Here is a 17014-nt window from a genome sequence, read left to right on the forward strand (position 1 = left end):
GATGTAGGGGTTTATGTTCAGGCTGGTGAGCTTGTCTATAATACCAGAATGGGGAATAGTGTTGAAGGCCTTAGCAAGGTCTAGATAGGCTGTGTGTACCCCCTTTCCCTCGTCAATAGCCTAGGTAACTGTCTCAAAGATGTCCACCAGGTTTAGGAGGCATGATCTGCCCTTAACGAAGCCAAACTGGGTAGGGTCCAGTGTTTGGGGGTTCCCAATGTCTCTGTTAATGAGTTCCATGATGATGCACTCCATAGCCTTGCAGACCAAGCTAGTCAGGATAATAGGGCGATAGTTCCTGGGTTCTGTTGTGGCTCCACCTTTGTGGAGTGGAATAATCGTTGCTGTGCGCCACTCTATGGGTATGTAGCCTGTGGAGAGGCTGAGTTTGAACAGTGTGTTTAGGTGAGGGGTTAGTTTATCTTTGAGATCATGTAGGACGCAGCCTGGGACACCTTCCAGTCCCATTGATGCTGAGTTTTTGGCTTTGGAGAGGGCTGTTTTAACCTGAGTGTCTGTGATTTCAGAGACTCTACATTCTTCTGGTATGGTTATGGGCCCTTTTGGGGGTGGGGGGGTGAAGTTTGTGCTGAACCTGTCTGCCAGGATGTTGGCGATATTGGTCGGTTCAGTGTATTTTGTTCCATTCTGCACTAAGTCCGAGCAGATCTGAGCACTGTCACTTAGATTCTTGACATAGTTAAAGAATGCCTTGTGGTTATCTTTGGAGTCCTTGGCAATTTTTCTTTCAAAGCTCGCCTTGGATAATTTTATGAGGGATCGTAGTTTCTTGCTGATACTGATCAGGGATGTCTTCCCTTCTTGTGATTTTACTCTTTTCTGTACTAGTTTCCTCCTTCTATTGTATAGCTTGTTTATGGCAGGAGTCCACCAGACTGGTTTCCTTTTCTTGGAGGAGTGAGTTTTGGTTTTGCTTGGGATGGCATGATCCATGCATTCTTGTAGCTGCCCGTAGAATGCATTAGTAAAGGATTTTGCAGCTTGGACAGTGTTATCCTTCAGCATGGGGGCTTTGAAACTTTCCACCTCGGTCTTAAGTAATGTGAGGTTTGCTTTTGAAAAGTTTTTCATGGTGGCTTTCTTGTCCGGGGGTGGGGGCAGAATATGGATATCCAAAGTGATTTGTTTATGGTCAGATCTAACCAGCAAGGGGTTGACCTCTGGTGTGGAACATCGGTCACCCATGTTGGTGATGACCAGGTCCAATATGTTGTCACCTTTGGTGGGAGTGTTGACCAGTTGAACCAGGGAGTTTGAGTTTATAAATCCTAGGAAAAGTTGGGCAAGGGAGTTAGTACTTGAGTAGTTCTCCCAGTTAATGTTTGGGTAATGGAAATCACCCAATTTTAGGGTGTTTGGTAGGACCTTTATGTTTCACAGTGTTTCCAGAAACACAGAATGGGGGTCCTGGGATATGATAGGTGATCTGTAGCAAGCTACAATTTGAACTGCAGTTTTGCCCATTGTTAGTTGCACATGGATGATCTCTGAAGCATCGTGCTGTGCCACTAACCTGGAGGTGTGGGTATCCTTGATGAATATGGCTACACCCCCGCCTTTTGTATTTCGGTTGGAATCCACAGGTTTTTCACCCTTTGAGTTGTTGTATGGGCATAGGGTGAGGGGACCTCTAGATTTGATTCAAGATGAGTGGGAGGCTGAGTGTGAATCCCACAAAGTCTGTTGTGGCATTTGTTCTAAACCACAGGAAAATGCTCAGGGAACTCATGGGCTTGGCCCAGTAGAACCTGGTAGAAGTCCAACAGCAAAAAAAAGTCTGGTATGACAGGAATGCTCGAGCTAGAGAGTATGATGTAGGGCAGCAGGTAATGGTTCTCATTCCTGTCAGACACAATAAGCTGCAGGCAGCTTGGGAGGGACCCCTCAAGGTGGTAAGGAAGGTCAGTGATGTTAACTACATGGCAGAATTGCTAGGCAGGAGGCAGGGGCACAAATTGTACCATGTTAATATGATGAAACCTTACCATGATAGAGAGGCCCTTGTGCTGAGTATTTGCAGTGGATGGCAGAAGGTGCCTGAGGGGGATCTGGTGACTGATCTCCTCAGTGAGGCCTGGACTAACACCTCAGTGGAAGGGGTAGCAATGTCCCAGCAGCTATCCCTACCCAGGGTTCGAGAAATCTGAGCAGTGTTACAGGAGTTTGGGGACATGTTCAATGGGAAACCAGGGTGCACCTACTTGGTGCAACACCATGTGGATACAGGATCCCAAAGGCCTATTAAGCAGGCCCCTTATAGGGTGCCTGAGAGAGTCAAGCAGACGCTGAGGGAGAAGATACAGGAATTGTTGGAACTAGGGGAATTTAGGATTCCAGCAGTCCCTAGGTCTCCCCAGTGGTGCTGGTACCAAAGAAGGATTGCAGCACAAGGTTCTGTGTGGGCTACAGAAAATTAAATAGCCACACAGAGTCAAATGTTTACCCCATGCCTAGGACAGATGAAGCCCTAGAGCAGCTGGGTGGGGCTAAGTATCTTACCACTATTGATCTTACCAATGGTTACTGGCAGGTGCCCTTCACTCCCAGCACTCGAGAGAGGTCAGTTTTTGTGACTCCTTTTGGCTTGCATGAGTTCACAAATACCCTTTGGGATGAAAAATGCCCCAGTGACTTTCCAGAGGCTGGTAGATCATATCCTACCAGGAGCAGCAGATTTCACACTTGTTTACCTGGATGATATTGCCATCTACAGCTGTTCCTGCCAAGAGGACATTCAAGATGGCAGGGAGGTGCTGGGCAGACTATAGAGGGCAGGGTTGACCATTAAGCCCAGTAAGTGTCAGGTGGGTATGGCAGAGGTCTCCTACATGGGCCATAGAGTGGGGAGTGGTACGATCAGGTCAGAACTTGCCAAAGTGGAAGCCATTCAGGCATGGCCTGACACTGTTACCAAAAACGCAGGTCAGGACATTCTTACAGACAGCAGGGTACTACAGAAAGTCTGTCCCCAATTATAGTACCATAGCTGCTCCCCTCAAAGACCTAATGAGAAAAAGAGGTCAAATAAGATAGTGTGGACCCAGCATGTGAGCAGGCATTCCAGAAGTTTAAAGAAGCTTTGGGAGGACCCCCTGTGGTTGCCAGTCCATATTACAACAAAACATTTGTTGTGTAGGTGAATGCTTCAAACCATGGAGTGGGAGCTATACTCAGCCAGGTCTCAAATGGAGAAGAGCACCCAGTGGTTTATCTCAGTCATAGGCTACAACTCTGGGAGGAATGTTATGCAGCTGTAAAAAAGGAATGTCTAGCTATAGTGTGGGCACTGTAGAAACTTCAGCCTTATCTGTATGGAAGGAAATCCACTGTAGTTACAGACCACAGGCCCATAACATGGCTACATCGAGCCAGCCAGCAAAATTCCAAGTTACTAAGGTGGAGCCTAGGGTTGCAGGCATATAATATGACAGTGCAGCACCACAGTGGGGTTAGCAATGCCAATGCAGATGGGCTCTCAAGACAGGGAATGGGGTGAAGTATTCCCACATAGTCAACCCTCTCAAGCAGAGTTTCTCAAGGGTCACTTGAAAAACTAACTTACGTTTTCAGTGGGGAAGAAATGTCGCACTGCCAGCCCAGCTATTGGGAATTTTAATTCTATGTCATTTGTGAATACTGATATGATTTATACAGAAGTATGTCTAAAGTACTGAGCTAAAGTGTAACCACAACATGCCTTATTGGAATAGAATGGGAATGTGCCTGCACTGTTGTGACTGTTTAGATGTATATGTTTAATGGAAACTGGAACACAGGAGGTTAACTTGAAAAATTCAGAGAAAATAGTTGAAATTAAATTTTTTTTTATAATTGCTGGGCCATAAACAAAAGATGTTATCTCTCAGTTTCAGTGCAGTAGCAGACATGTCTAGATCTAGACTTTTTTGTATTGTCTTTAAACAGAGGCAATTACTAGGTTTGAGATATAGCAATGGTTTATTGTTTTATGACTTCCAAGATCTGCAAAGACCTAAGAGATATGTATTTTTCACGGGGAGACGCTAAAATTCTGTTAGTTTCTGACAAAGGGGTTTAGCTTGGGAACTAAAGTCAGGTGACAAAAAGTAATACCATCCAAGCTAACCCAGCAGTAATATTTGATATTAATTTAAGAACTCTCTCAGAGAGAGACTGGGCATTTTGTATCTTGTCTTGGACCTAGAAACATCAACTCATCACTTCTGCCTGCATGTTGTTCTGTAAGTAAGTTTTTAGGGCATAGTAACTCTTTTAGATTCAGATATGAATATAGTAAAGTATAGCTTAGATGTCTTCTTTATTTATTTGAGACTATCCTGCAATGTTGTTTTAAATATTTCCTGTTATTTTGAACTCTGAAGTTACTGTGATGTCTTATTGAATATTTTCTTGTTCTCTTATTATTTATTATTAAATATATTTAAAACATTTCAATTGTGGTTGGTCTGTTTAGAGATATGTAAGCTCTTAAAGTACTAGCATATCTATTTGGTGACACTGTACAGGCCACTCCTAAATAGCCTTGCTCTTGGTCAGACTACCATTTAGATTAATAGTAACATTACACAGTAGGATTGGACACCCTTTGTTAAGGGCCGTAAAGTAGCTGATAAGTAGTGGCTGCTGGTGGTGGAAACTACCTTATAGCCTGGGCAGAAGGGGGCATAGCTAGTAAACCTGTGCCAGCCTTTCCCAGGTGTGTGTCTGTGTGTGTTTGTATATAAATTAGATCTCAAAGTATGTGTGTGTGCCAGCTCCTTAGGCAGGGACATAAAGCACTGGTTGGACAGAGAGGGTGCTGGAGGTTTTGGATGGGCCACTCAGCTGAGATCTCAACTCTATAGCTGTGCCAGTGTGGAGTCTTATCGGGGATCTGAAGAAAGAGGGAGAAGCCAGCCCCAGACTGACTGTGGTCTCTGTGTACTCTTAAGGGAATCTTTACTGTGTATGTACTTGTCATCCTTCCAGTGTGTATATCCCCCACTGTTGCCAGTGGTGAGGATTGAGGCTCCTTGATTACTGGGCCAGTGCTGGGGAGTCACATAGCTTATATACCTAAACAACATTTTGGATTATATTGGAATATCTCTCTGCATACTGTCAGTAGGCCTGGTACATTAGTCTCTAAATCTATAAAATGAACTGGTTGAAGTCTCATATGAGCTATGACTGGTGAATGTGAGCAGGGTAGTCTTCTTCCATTTTAAAATCTTAAGAAGTTCTAACATTGTGAAAAAAGGTTTCTGTTTTCTTCCTTTTATACAGCAAAACTAAAATTACTTTGGCTATTTCTTCAATAGTTAAGGGTTCCTCCATAAGCTTCCTGAGCGACTGAGACTTTTTTCTTCCATGAAATAAGTGAAGCTGTAACTTATTTCTTACTAGTCTGACAACCTGTATTATTCCTTACAGTATGAGCTTTTCACACCTTTTTCTGATTACAAAGATAGAAATAACTTTTTTATGCTTATTCATTTGTTTGCCTGTTTTTACTGGAAACTTTTATTTATCTCCTTCATTCCTTACAGCCATTTCTTCATGTTTCTTGTGCTTGTCTATTTCAGACTCACCGTATTTAAGCATTCTGTCTCAGAGCCTTCACTGGCTTGCTCACCTCTTCTATTTTATTTTTATTTTTTGTAACCCACCACATTTTTTTCTGAAAAAATGCTCCTAATCATGCTAGTTTTATTAAATTTAGCACAGATTTACAACTGTTGATGTAATGCAGTACCCCAAGATGACAAACACTCTGTGCATGGAAGTATTTACAAGTATTTTGTCTCTCACAGTCAGACCTGTTTACAAAATTAAGTAGGAATGATATACAGTTCAGTAAATAAACACACAGCATACAGTTAGCTATTCCCTCCAAATGTGAAAAAATAAAGTTTTATTTCTTATTGAATGAAAAGTAAGTCAGAATGACAAACAAAGCTACTCATCACTGAAAAATGCAATTAACCAGCTAACAGTTCCGAAGCAACAAGAAATGAAAATGGTGGTGGCGATGGGGGTAATACTGTTTTTATATAGGCACTTGCCAACTGATGCCAGGAAGGAAGCGGCATGAGAAACGTATTACCCTAATGGAGGGGTTTTCATTTCTTAAAAGAGCAGGCCAGGCAATGGCTGGTGTTAGATAGTAGAAGCCAAACAGTTCTAAGCCTGCTGCAAGAGTCCTTAAGGTGAGTGTTTCACATAATTATTGTATTTTCCTTTGCAAAGGAATCTTGCAGTAATATAACATGGGAAGAATCCTAGACAGTCTATTTTTTTGTGAAGAAAGTGAAACACACTGGCTCACTGTGGTTTGATTTCAGGCTTCCATTAGGTTAGACGCCTGTTGTAGTTAATACAGTTCAAAGAAATGCATTCCTTCCAGAAACTTTGTTGTTTGGTGTCAAAAAACAGTAGAAAGGAAGGAAATGTAGGCAATTTGTTTTTAAATGTGTTGAATTGTCACATTTTATACTGTGTTTTTTGATACAGAAATATCCAAACATGTAATCTCTAATAAAGTGAGAGCAACTGATACTAGGTCATTGCATGTAGTTGTGAAAAATACTGTCATCTTGCTCATGTCATATTAAGTAAAGGAAGAAAGTGAGGTTTATTTTATTTTGTATTTGTTTGCCAAGGTAGAGCACTGACCCACCTGGAGCTTTCTGACACTCATCCAGGGAGCTCAGAGTCACATACAGGCAAATGAAATCAAACCCTGGACTACAGAAAGTATCTTGTCAGCATGTCATAGCTGTAATCCTCTGCACTTGTTGTTGTTGTTGTTGTTGTTGTATCTTTCGGCTTTTCCCGGTAACTGACAGAAAAACTGCTTCCTTGAGTGGTACATGGAAGACGGTTTTAAAAATTACCCACTTGACTTATAATGCTTAGTCACTATACACCCTTTACTTAAGGTAAGTTTAATAAGACCCTTCAGACAAAGGAAATATGCAAAATATACAAGACGGTGATAATGAAGAAGAATGGAAGGGGAAAAACAGTGAATCATTTCTCAATATGCAGTTTTACAAAATAATTGAATAAAATCTGGTCCAGTAACAAGATAAATACTAGTCATACAGATTTGAAGTACCAGTGGTGGAAAGTAATAACCTACCTTGTTGTTGAGATGCTGTTTGTAACTTGTGGCTAAATATGACAGTGAGCACAGATGGTGAAAGCATGGCTGGCTTGGATTCTTTGACCATGCTCAGATCGGTTGTTCTTGATGTTAGACAGTGATCACAGGTGGTGAAAGCATGGCTGGCTTGGATTCTTTGACCATGCTCAGATCGGTTGTTCTTGATGTTTTGACCATGCTCAGATCGGTTGTTCTTGATGTTAGACAGTGATCACAGGTGGTGAGATCTGTTGTCCTTGATGTTGTTATTATTACTATTATCTTATTTATTAGGGTCCAAGAAGCACTGTCTCTTCTGTAAGGCATTCTTGCCATGAGAATCAGGAATCTCAGAAATTAACTTACTTGTCTTAGCAAAAATAGACACCTAATATGGTGCAGTGGTGTAGCGTTCAGCATTGCTGCCTCACAGCAAGAGGTTCTCCTGTTCGATTCTCAGCTGGATGCCTTATGTGTGGAATCTGCATGTTCTCCCTGCGTTCATGTGGGTTTCCCCTGGGTGCTCCAGTTTCCTCCCACATTACAAAGACATGTCTGGAGCATTTCTCCCTGGTCCTCCAGTGAAAATTGGCTCATTCCAAGTTGGACTTTCCCAGTTAACAAATGATAAATAAATACAAACATAAATAAATAAATAATGTGTAGTCATGTGGGTCTGTTGTTTTATGGTATAGAAAGACAAAGTGGCAAAGAAGTACAGCTTCTTTCCACAGCTCTGTTGTCTTTATCATTTGGTAATGCATTAAAAGATAGCAGCACATTACAGGCGTTATCAGACTCCATTGAGACAACAGTTTGGTCAGAGGAGAGTTTTTATACAAATATTTAAGAGAATGCAGCTCTGTATAAAATCTGTCTGTTTTTTTTAGACGCAGAAGGTTATAATTCAGGTGCAACAGACGCAGACAGGAAGCTATCTCTCAAGGCCTCCAGTACAGGTGGAAATGCATATGATTTAGGCACGTCTATGTACAATAAATCATAACATGTTTTTTGGATGTCTGATACCTGTTTTCCTTCCTAGCTGAAATGCTGTATCATTTTATAAATACAGTCACTAAAAGACAGCTCTTCTTCAGGAGAGTCAAGGGGACAAAGTGTCTTTTGCTTCTGATTCAAATCTTGTGGGATAATGAATCTGAGAGGAATAAGCCAGTGACTCGATATCAGAATCTGAAGAATCATCGTGTTCAGAAGAGGTGCCTTTTTTGAGTTGTAAAAGGAGAGAAAATTGGAAGTACTTTAAGAAACAGCCCTTAAGAAAAATTGTACCACTCCTGCTGAAGATCAGTAGGAGAAAGGCTGACAGGAAGAGTAAACATTTTCTCTTCTACTTTCTCATCTTTGGAGTATTCAAAGACAGGATGCAAGCAGCTGCAGAGTCCTGACATACCTCCATAAGGGTATGTGGTAGGTCTTTCCAGAAGTAGTCTGTGGGATACCCCTCAGTCCTTCAAAAATAATCAGCCAAAGTTCTGCCTTCACATTCTTGGGCCAGATAAGAAGGTGACTAAGCTTTTGTAAACTGGCTGAACACAGAGTATCCTGGGCAGGATGGTTCACTTGACAGCAATATTGCAATAGTGATCTAATGAAGAATATCTTGCTCTTCCCTGATACATTATATGTAAATGTTAAGTCTTCTATGACTGTATTTTGGAATCCAAAGAAAACATGCAAAATACAGCAGGCATTTAGCAAAGCAACCTGGATATGGAGTTAGGGCTCCAAGTGACAGGAGATGCACTGCAGACACTCTCTTTGGGCGCTGGATGAGTGCCAAGGTAATGGATAACTTACAAGCTCAATACATCAGATGGATATGCAGTAATTCCCAGTACAGCCTTACAAGAACAGCTTTGTGATGCAGACTGAGGCAATTCCTGGTGGTCACATTCATATTGTTTGAGGGGAGGCACAATAAATAAATGAAGAGGGGATCATGCTAGAGGATTCCTTCTGCAACTCATAAAGGCAAGCTAAATTCTCACTCTTATTAGATGGACAGATATGCAGTTAACTTTGTTTTTGCATTTTCCTTGATCCTGTCATTCTGACAATGGTTTGCCAGTGTTCAGCAGACCAAAAATATCCTTTCAAACTGGCATTCAAATGATGGACGCGTTAGTTACATTAGGTCTATCTGAACACCATGAAGCATTTAGTGTTTGGAGTCACTGGTGGGTGTCCATTTTGCCCTCATAACAGGGACCTTTACAATTCTCTGACAAAGAAATATATAACTGGGATTATTGAAAACACATTATCTCAAAGATGTTTGATTGGATGAGTCCTATAGCCTAGCTAATCTTGGAGCTGTCAACTATGAATTACTGCATAAGAAAATGATCTACTGTGGGACATCTGAGCCACTGTGGTGAAAGATCTACATTAGCTCAGGGGTCAGTAGTGAGACAGGAATACACTTCCTAAAGTCATGGTAAAAGTAAAATAGCCCTTATAGGAAACATGCCTAGGATAATTGGTGGTGTGAGTTGTGAGTTTCCCTCCTGGGACTTACTAGTAACTTGAGATGGTGGGCTATTGTATTATAGGGCTGGAACCAAGGCCAGAGAGGATAACATAGGACAATGTAATCTAAGAACATGGAATGGAAGTCTAGGCATTATCTAGAATGGAACAATTAGGTTTGCGTGGCATTTAGGAATGGAGGTAGAGAAACACAGTAGTGGTTACAAAATAAAAGGCACTCTAACCACAGGTGAAAAGTGAGTGCAATGTGTATTTATTAAATGCATCACTTATAACCACATTAAAAAGATGCATGAAATCAGTTTTTGAATGATTCTGGTTCTTGAGATTCACAACAGTATAAATAATCATCACTTTATATATCACCTTTGCACTATTTCTATATTTCAAGTAGTTTCTAAAATTAATGTAATGCACTATTAAGATTTTCTAGTTGCCTATAAGCTAACATGTAAAGTAAACATACTGCCTTAGCAATACAACTCTACTACAGTGTGTATCTTGTCATCAGTAACTACTAAGACACTGCAAACACAAAATAAATACCAAATAAAATAAATATACATTTGTGTAATGTGCCTTGATAAAATTGAAGAAATGTAAGAGAATACAGAAATGGGATGGCTTCTTTCACAGCCTTTATATTCAGTGGGACGTTCAGATAGTTCCCTCTTGTGGCAGTCAAATATAAATGCCAGTTTAACTTTTGCAGAAATGTATTACAGCAGTCTCCAGTTGTGTTACTTTGTGGAACTATCAGCAGTGCATAGAATTTAAAGAGACATCTCATTTCACAACCATTTCTATGCATAACCTGAGCATTTGTGATATTATTACTTGTAATAGCATGACCCAATACATATGTTTTAAATGTTCTTTTGGTCTTTCAAACACAAAAATATTGCATGTCTCACTATAAATAGTACTTGTAGTAAAACATTTAAATATTCCATTTCAATAATATTTTTATTCCTATCAAAAAATAAAAACAGATTTGTACCTTTGGTGTGCTTACATACAGAATAATTGTAAAATTTAAAAGCTTCTTTTTTATTTTTAACAATTTATTTACTATTGTTTGATTCCTTACTCATAAGACCCCTGATATTATGATTTCTACATGGAAATCATGGAATGTCATCAGCTGCCTGACCACTTGTTTGTTAGATAAAATGTCTCAGTTAATACATATAACTTCTACTAAAACTAAATGAAAGGGAGCATGTCACAAAGCTAACCTTTCCAGCAAGCTAATTATTAAGATTATGATTACGAGCATTATTATTAGTTTTAGCAGTAGCCTTAGATGTATTCACTATATGGACCCATTTCCAAAAGACTTGCTGTCAGTGTAAGTGATCACTTACACTGTGAGCAGGCTGACAGCAGGTGTTTTAGAATTTGCCCCCTGGTGTAAGCCTTTTTATAGATAAGCCTTATACTGACAGCAAGTCTTTTAAAATCAGGGTAGACCTATACTGAGAGCAACATTTTTGGACCCAACCTTATGTCTGCTATCGATAGGCAGGCCTATACTTACTTGTAAATCTCCTTTGACTCTTTCCATGTAAGCCTCAAATAGTTTAGCAGGACTTTGCTTTTCAATAAATGCTCTTTCTTTATTATTTAAAGTCATTTGCCCCTGATGACTATTAATAAAAATCTGTTATGTAGTAACTGGGATATTAAAAATTGGTTATTTAATGATTTGAACATTTTAATACTTAGCAAAGCAAGTGAGTCATACAACTGGTGACGTTGCAATGTTAATGTGCTTCTGAGGCTGGAACAGTCTGTTAGTAAAGATGCACTCATGAATAAAAAAAAGACCAAATATTCTCCACATGACCACCTAAACTATAGGTTCTATTTGTACATCCCAATATAGGGAAATATTATTTTAAAGATTCAAATATATGCACTTTTATTGATTAATTAAAGCAGTATTTGGCCAAGAAGTCCCCTTTATCAAACTGAAATTCTCAGATATTAAATTTTACAACCTAGTTGCGGGTTGCTTTGTGGCTTATGGATTAGAGAAAATGTTTTGTGTTTTGCTATAACCTTGACCATAGATGTTTTGCCTCTGTGAAAATTGACATAGAGAACTTGTGACAAAACATGCAGATGCCACCCAGGAAAATAGTAGCTGTTCCAAGGGTGGTACACAACAACTTGCTCTTTTCATTGGGGGTTTGATGAAATTGCTGTTATCTGTGGTATTATGAAAATAATGAAATCTTTTAATGTTATGCATATACAGTGAAACATCAGCATTGCAATACGGTGAGGACAACTAGTTCAGTTTTTTTCCCTTCTGACCATTCCTTTACTTGATTTTAGTCTTATTTCTATTCATTAAAACCTTGGTTTGTAAAAAAAAAGACTCTGTTGCAAAAGGCTTAACCTTAGCTTCTTTTCATTAACTCTGTATGCATGTCCTGATATGGAAATGTATCGGTCTCGCCTCCTAAACTCAATACACACTTCCTATTACACTGATACAGTGGACAATGCACTGAAGTCCAGTTTGTGTACCACCAAAAAACTAAATATGTCTCATGTATGAGACTAATCAGGTGATTTATCTTAAAATATCTTAAAATCCACTACTTCATCCTTATAAGGCATAGCTAATTTAAATAATTTTAGAAAATTAACCATAAAGTGAGATTATATCTTCTTTCTGTTTTGCCAAAGAATGATCACACATCTTCATACAATTCTTCAAGTGTGCACTGAGCAGAAATATGTAAGATACTAAAACTATTCCATTACACATTTTAATGTTCGTTTTTTCAACATCACCTTTTAACAGAACCACTTATAACCAGCCCTCTGCAAATCTTATCCCCAGTGGACCCCACTTGTTGCGACTTGGCAGGACCAGCTTCTGGGAGATGCCCAAAGGTTTAAGGAGGTGTGAGTCACCACCACTATCTTACAGTGGGATTTCCAATTAAATTTTAGCTGTCCTTCTGATGTGTTGGACCTACATCAAGAAGTGGGCGAATGATTACAGCACTAGGAATACACCCCAACTATGTAACGGTTTCCCTCTTTTTCCCACCCGTCTTACTCTGTGGCAGCTGCCTCTCAACATAACTCTGAATTCACCACCACAGTGTATGTCTCTGTGCCTACCTTTAGCACAGCCCACTACCTTACCACATGGAAGAGATGAGCGAGCATTCCCTTTTACTCCGCTGCCCCTGTTATTATCTCTTCAAGCACTAGACTATTAATTGAACCCAGGTCGTCTCAGGCATAGTCAGAGCTTCATCATTCTGCGCCATGAAACTCACAGGCATTTTATTGTCCTTATTTCTACTAAACTGTCACTGTCTGTTCTGTTACAGGGGGAAAATAAATTGTACTACTATGAAATGATGAATTTTGACACAGTAAACCTTGTCTTCAGGAAGTAAAATAATAAGAAATTATTCACAAAATCCCAAATTAATACACCAAATAACTGCTGTGATGGCACTTGAAATAGAGTCAGGCTTATGACACAAACCTTGCGCTGTGACCACGTTGCTGAGTTTCTGTATTGTTGGCTGTGAATCCTCACTGCTTTCAGATGACAAATCCAGAGGTAATTGTGCAACAAAGCTTCCATCATTTGTTTGGTCCTGCTGCCACCTTGTGGTGATAGGGCTGCTTACAACATGCATTTGAGACCTGATCTTCTTCACAATGTAACTTTTAAATTTGGAATAAGGTGTCTTTCCTGTATCACATTCCTGTTAAAACATTTATAGCAATATCACTATTACTATCATCCACTAATGGTGGTAATAACTTTTAAACATTAGTTCCGAAGTAATTTCTACCAGCTTGCACTGGTTGATAGCTTGTAGAATGTATAGTCTAAAAAATTAAATATAAAGAATGACCAAAGTTTTGCCCGATATAATAATACCAACTCAGAAAGCATTTTAATGAAAGGTTAACAACAGTTAAATCTACATAATCTAAATCTGGCAAAAAAAAAAGCAACATGTTACTCTCAAATAAAACTCCCCTGACATGCAGTACAAGTGTCAGCACAGTTGAAGGGTCTGCCACATAGAATTCCAATTTTTACAAGTGTCTAAACAGTTGCATGGAAAAGTAATGTACCTTTCTGCCCTAAATATAATGTTAAATTCAGAATTCTCTCTCACTGGTGGAACTCTCATATTAATAAACAGCGTAACTTCTTCTTCTCCTTTCAGCTGTTCCCTTTAGCGGTCGCCACAGCGAGCAATGGTCCGCAGAATGACTGGCACTGACGTTTTATGGTGTCGAGTTGCCAGCCCAACACCCAGCCTTCCACAGAAGGCACACACATGCACACACTCACACCTAGGGTCAGTTTAGAGTGTCTAGTCCACCTTCAGCATGTCTTTGGGATGTGGGAAGAAACCGGAGCGCCCGGTGGAAACTCAACAAATAGTGTCACTAAAGGAGGAAGTTAATGAAAACCTGTCACAAATCTCAATCTCTTTATCTCAAGACCACACTGAAACATGCCATCATTGCTAACAAGGAACTTAAGAGCACTATTTGAGAATACAAAGGAGGGTACAAGCTTAATGTTACCAAAGGAAACAAGCATTTCTTCAGCTGCATCACAAAATTAAGAAATAATGTTCAGCAATGCACTGAGCTCATCTATATCATACATTCCAGTCTCAAGGATACATTTACTATATTAGCAGACAAATTTAGTGCTAACTTTACCTCATTTACCTACATGGTTACTCTCACTATCCATATTTTCTCCAGTAATCACTTTGGAACAGGTCTTAGAATTACTGTTAAAGGCTAAAAATATTGTTTTCTATGGGATCAGATCACATACAAAGATGCATTCTCATCAGTGCTGAGTACAAACTATCTCAGCCACTGTTTAGCTTCCAGTCTATCCACAGGGTTTGTCCCTAATGGTAGAAGAAAAGCCATAGTGACTCCTTTACACAAGGGTGGCCCGTCTACAGAGCCAGGTAATTATATGCCCATCAGCCTCACCAGTCATATTTGCAAAGCCATGGAACTCACCATAACAGAACTCATTTAAATAGGCATTGATGCAGATATATGGAAGTTAAATGATCTAGACCCCACAGAGTTTGGTTTTGTGAGGGGCCAATCCTGTCTCCTAAACCTAGTAAGCTTCTTTGAAAAAGCTGTAGGTAGTTGTTATGTCATGCATGCTGCTTATTTTGATCTGGCCAAGGCTTTTGACACTATCCCCAGTGATGGTTGTATAACTGAAAAGTTTAACAGACTTAATATAAATCCTTATATTGCCTGTTAGATTGCAAAGTAGATACTGAACAGAGCTCAAGTAGTGAAAGATGCTGGAGTTCTCTCTGAATGTCAAATTACGACTAGTTGGGTAGCACAGGAATCAGTCTTCACATGTTTGACATTTATTTTGTAGACATCCAAGACAATATCTCCGAAGTATGGTTGGCCAAGTTTACTGATAACTGCAAGCTTCAATCTGTGATCTGCCCATCCATTGATGCAAAGAAGCTCCAGCAAGGGCTGGAATATGCATGTACCTGGTGTACTGAAAAAACTCTTAAGCTAAATGCAAAAAAGTGTACCATGATACTGATCAGCAAAAAAATAGTTCCCATCTCATATGTTATAAGTTGAACTCCTTTTCAAACAGATAAGGTGACCTGGGGACTTATCTGGAAAACTCACTCTAATTTGATCATCATGTTTCCACCATAGTCAAGAAATCATATCTGGGCCAGTTAATTTCCAAGGGAATATCTTCAAGATAAAAAAAAATCATCACTGTACTCTTCCTTTCTCAGTCCCAACATCAAATTAATTGCCATCTTCTGTATGTACAAATCCAAAACATATAATTCAACTAGAAAGGCCCCAACCATTTTAGCTAAAACAAATTAAAGCCCTTAAATATTTCAACTGTCCCAACAGATTAGCACAATATTCCTTATACTCAATAGCCTATTGGGTGTTCTGAGGAGTCCTATGTCTTGATTTCTGATCCAGGAAACCATTGGCTATACAAACACCTGTACTGGGGACCTAAATTTACATCACCAAATAAACAAGCCTTGCGGGAGGGATGGGTTCCAAACTCAACATATTCCCATCCTATGGAATAAGTTACCACTACAGATCAAACAAAGTACTACTTTATCTGCTGGACATCTGTACAGTATAAAATTCTTTGGGAATGAAATTGGAACCTGACTAGATTGTCTGAGGGTAAATTCAGAGATCACCTTAGACATTATTAGGGAAGATGCTCCCATTGCCAAGGAATGAAAAAAAAAAAAAAAAACTCATGCAAACTACAGCAAGATGTTTATTTAGTTGTGAGCCAAACATAAAAATGATTATATTTCTCTTCTCTGTTTTATTGTGGTCTGTTCATGGTAAAATAGAATAATAAGCCATATCTGACATGGCTTAGTGGCCTGGGTTTGAGCCTTGTAGAGGCTGTTTACTTAGGGTTGGGAGGGTGGCCTAAAGGTAAGGTGAAATGGCTCGCAAGGGCAGTTAGCTAGCACTAATCTATGAACCTACCTATGACTGAACCCCCTGAATAGTTGTGTTTGACATAAACATTAGCAACTGCTAACTGCAAATGTAGCAAGCTGTGTGATGCTAAACTGTGTGTGTGTGTGTGTGTGTGTGTGTGCGTGTGTGTATATATATATATATATATATATATATATATATATATATATATATATATATATATATATATGTATGTGTGTGTATGTATGTTGTATCTTGCTTTTTTCCGGTATTAGTCCCAACAGCGAACCCGTCCACTAATGATTGGGATATTTTTTATACTGAGTTGCCAGCCCATTAACAAGAAATTACAGTTGTGTATGGCTTGAATGCCAAGCCCTTCAGAAAAAAATTCCAAAATATTAGGGATAGAGGGAGGGAGTAGCTACTGCAACAGTAATCATTCTATCACTGTTGGCAGTTCCCTAAACTATATGGTTAGACCCTGTCTAGCAGGGCGATTGACAGGCAGTCTGTTCCAGGGTATGGGAGTCTTTGGGTCAGGACCTATCCTTCCAGCATGTGTACTTCAGAGAAGTAGATGCTAAACAAGAGTGGTCCCAGGACTGAACCCTAAGGGTACTTGTCACTCAGCCTTTCACAAACCCAAAACTGGTGGGTGATTAAACATGACACTTAGGTGAGGTGCCAGTTCTTAGCTTTGGAGAGTGCACTTTTACCTGTGTAGGATGAAGGTCCAGGAGCCCATGGTAGAATGGCATAGAAGTACATATACTACTAGGCTAATGAAGAGAGCCTAGCCTAGCCTACCCATGAAATTGACCTGCAGGAGATTGA

General features: G+C 39.7%; 1 protein-coding gene across 1 annotated transcript in view; it reads right to left on the reverse strand.

Moving 5' to 3' along the window:
- CDC20B (cell division cycle 20B) overlaps window positions 1–13601 on the reverse strand; it is a 453794-nt gene extending 440193 nt beyond the window's left edge. The window contains exons 1-2 of the mRNA XM_044064423.1: window positions 13587–13601; window positions 13182–13407 (exon numbers count right to left, since the gene is read on the reverse strand). Coding sequence (XP_043920358.1) covers window positions 13182–13407; window positions 13587–13601 — 241 coding nt within the window. The remainder of the gene's footprint in view (window positions 1–13181; window positions 13408–13586) is intronic.
- Window positions 13602–17014: the final 3413 nt, after the last annotated feature.

Source organism: Protopterus annectens, chromosome 2.part2, assembly GCF_019279795.1.
Source record: "Protopterus annectens isolate FY-2018-M chromosome 2.part2, PAN1.0, whole genome shotgun sequence".
NCBI lineage: Eukaryota > Metazoa > Chordata > Ceratodontiformes > Protopteridae > Protopterus > Protopterus annectens.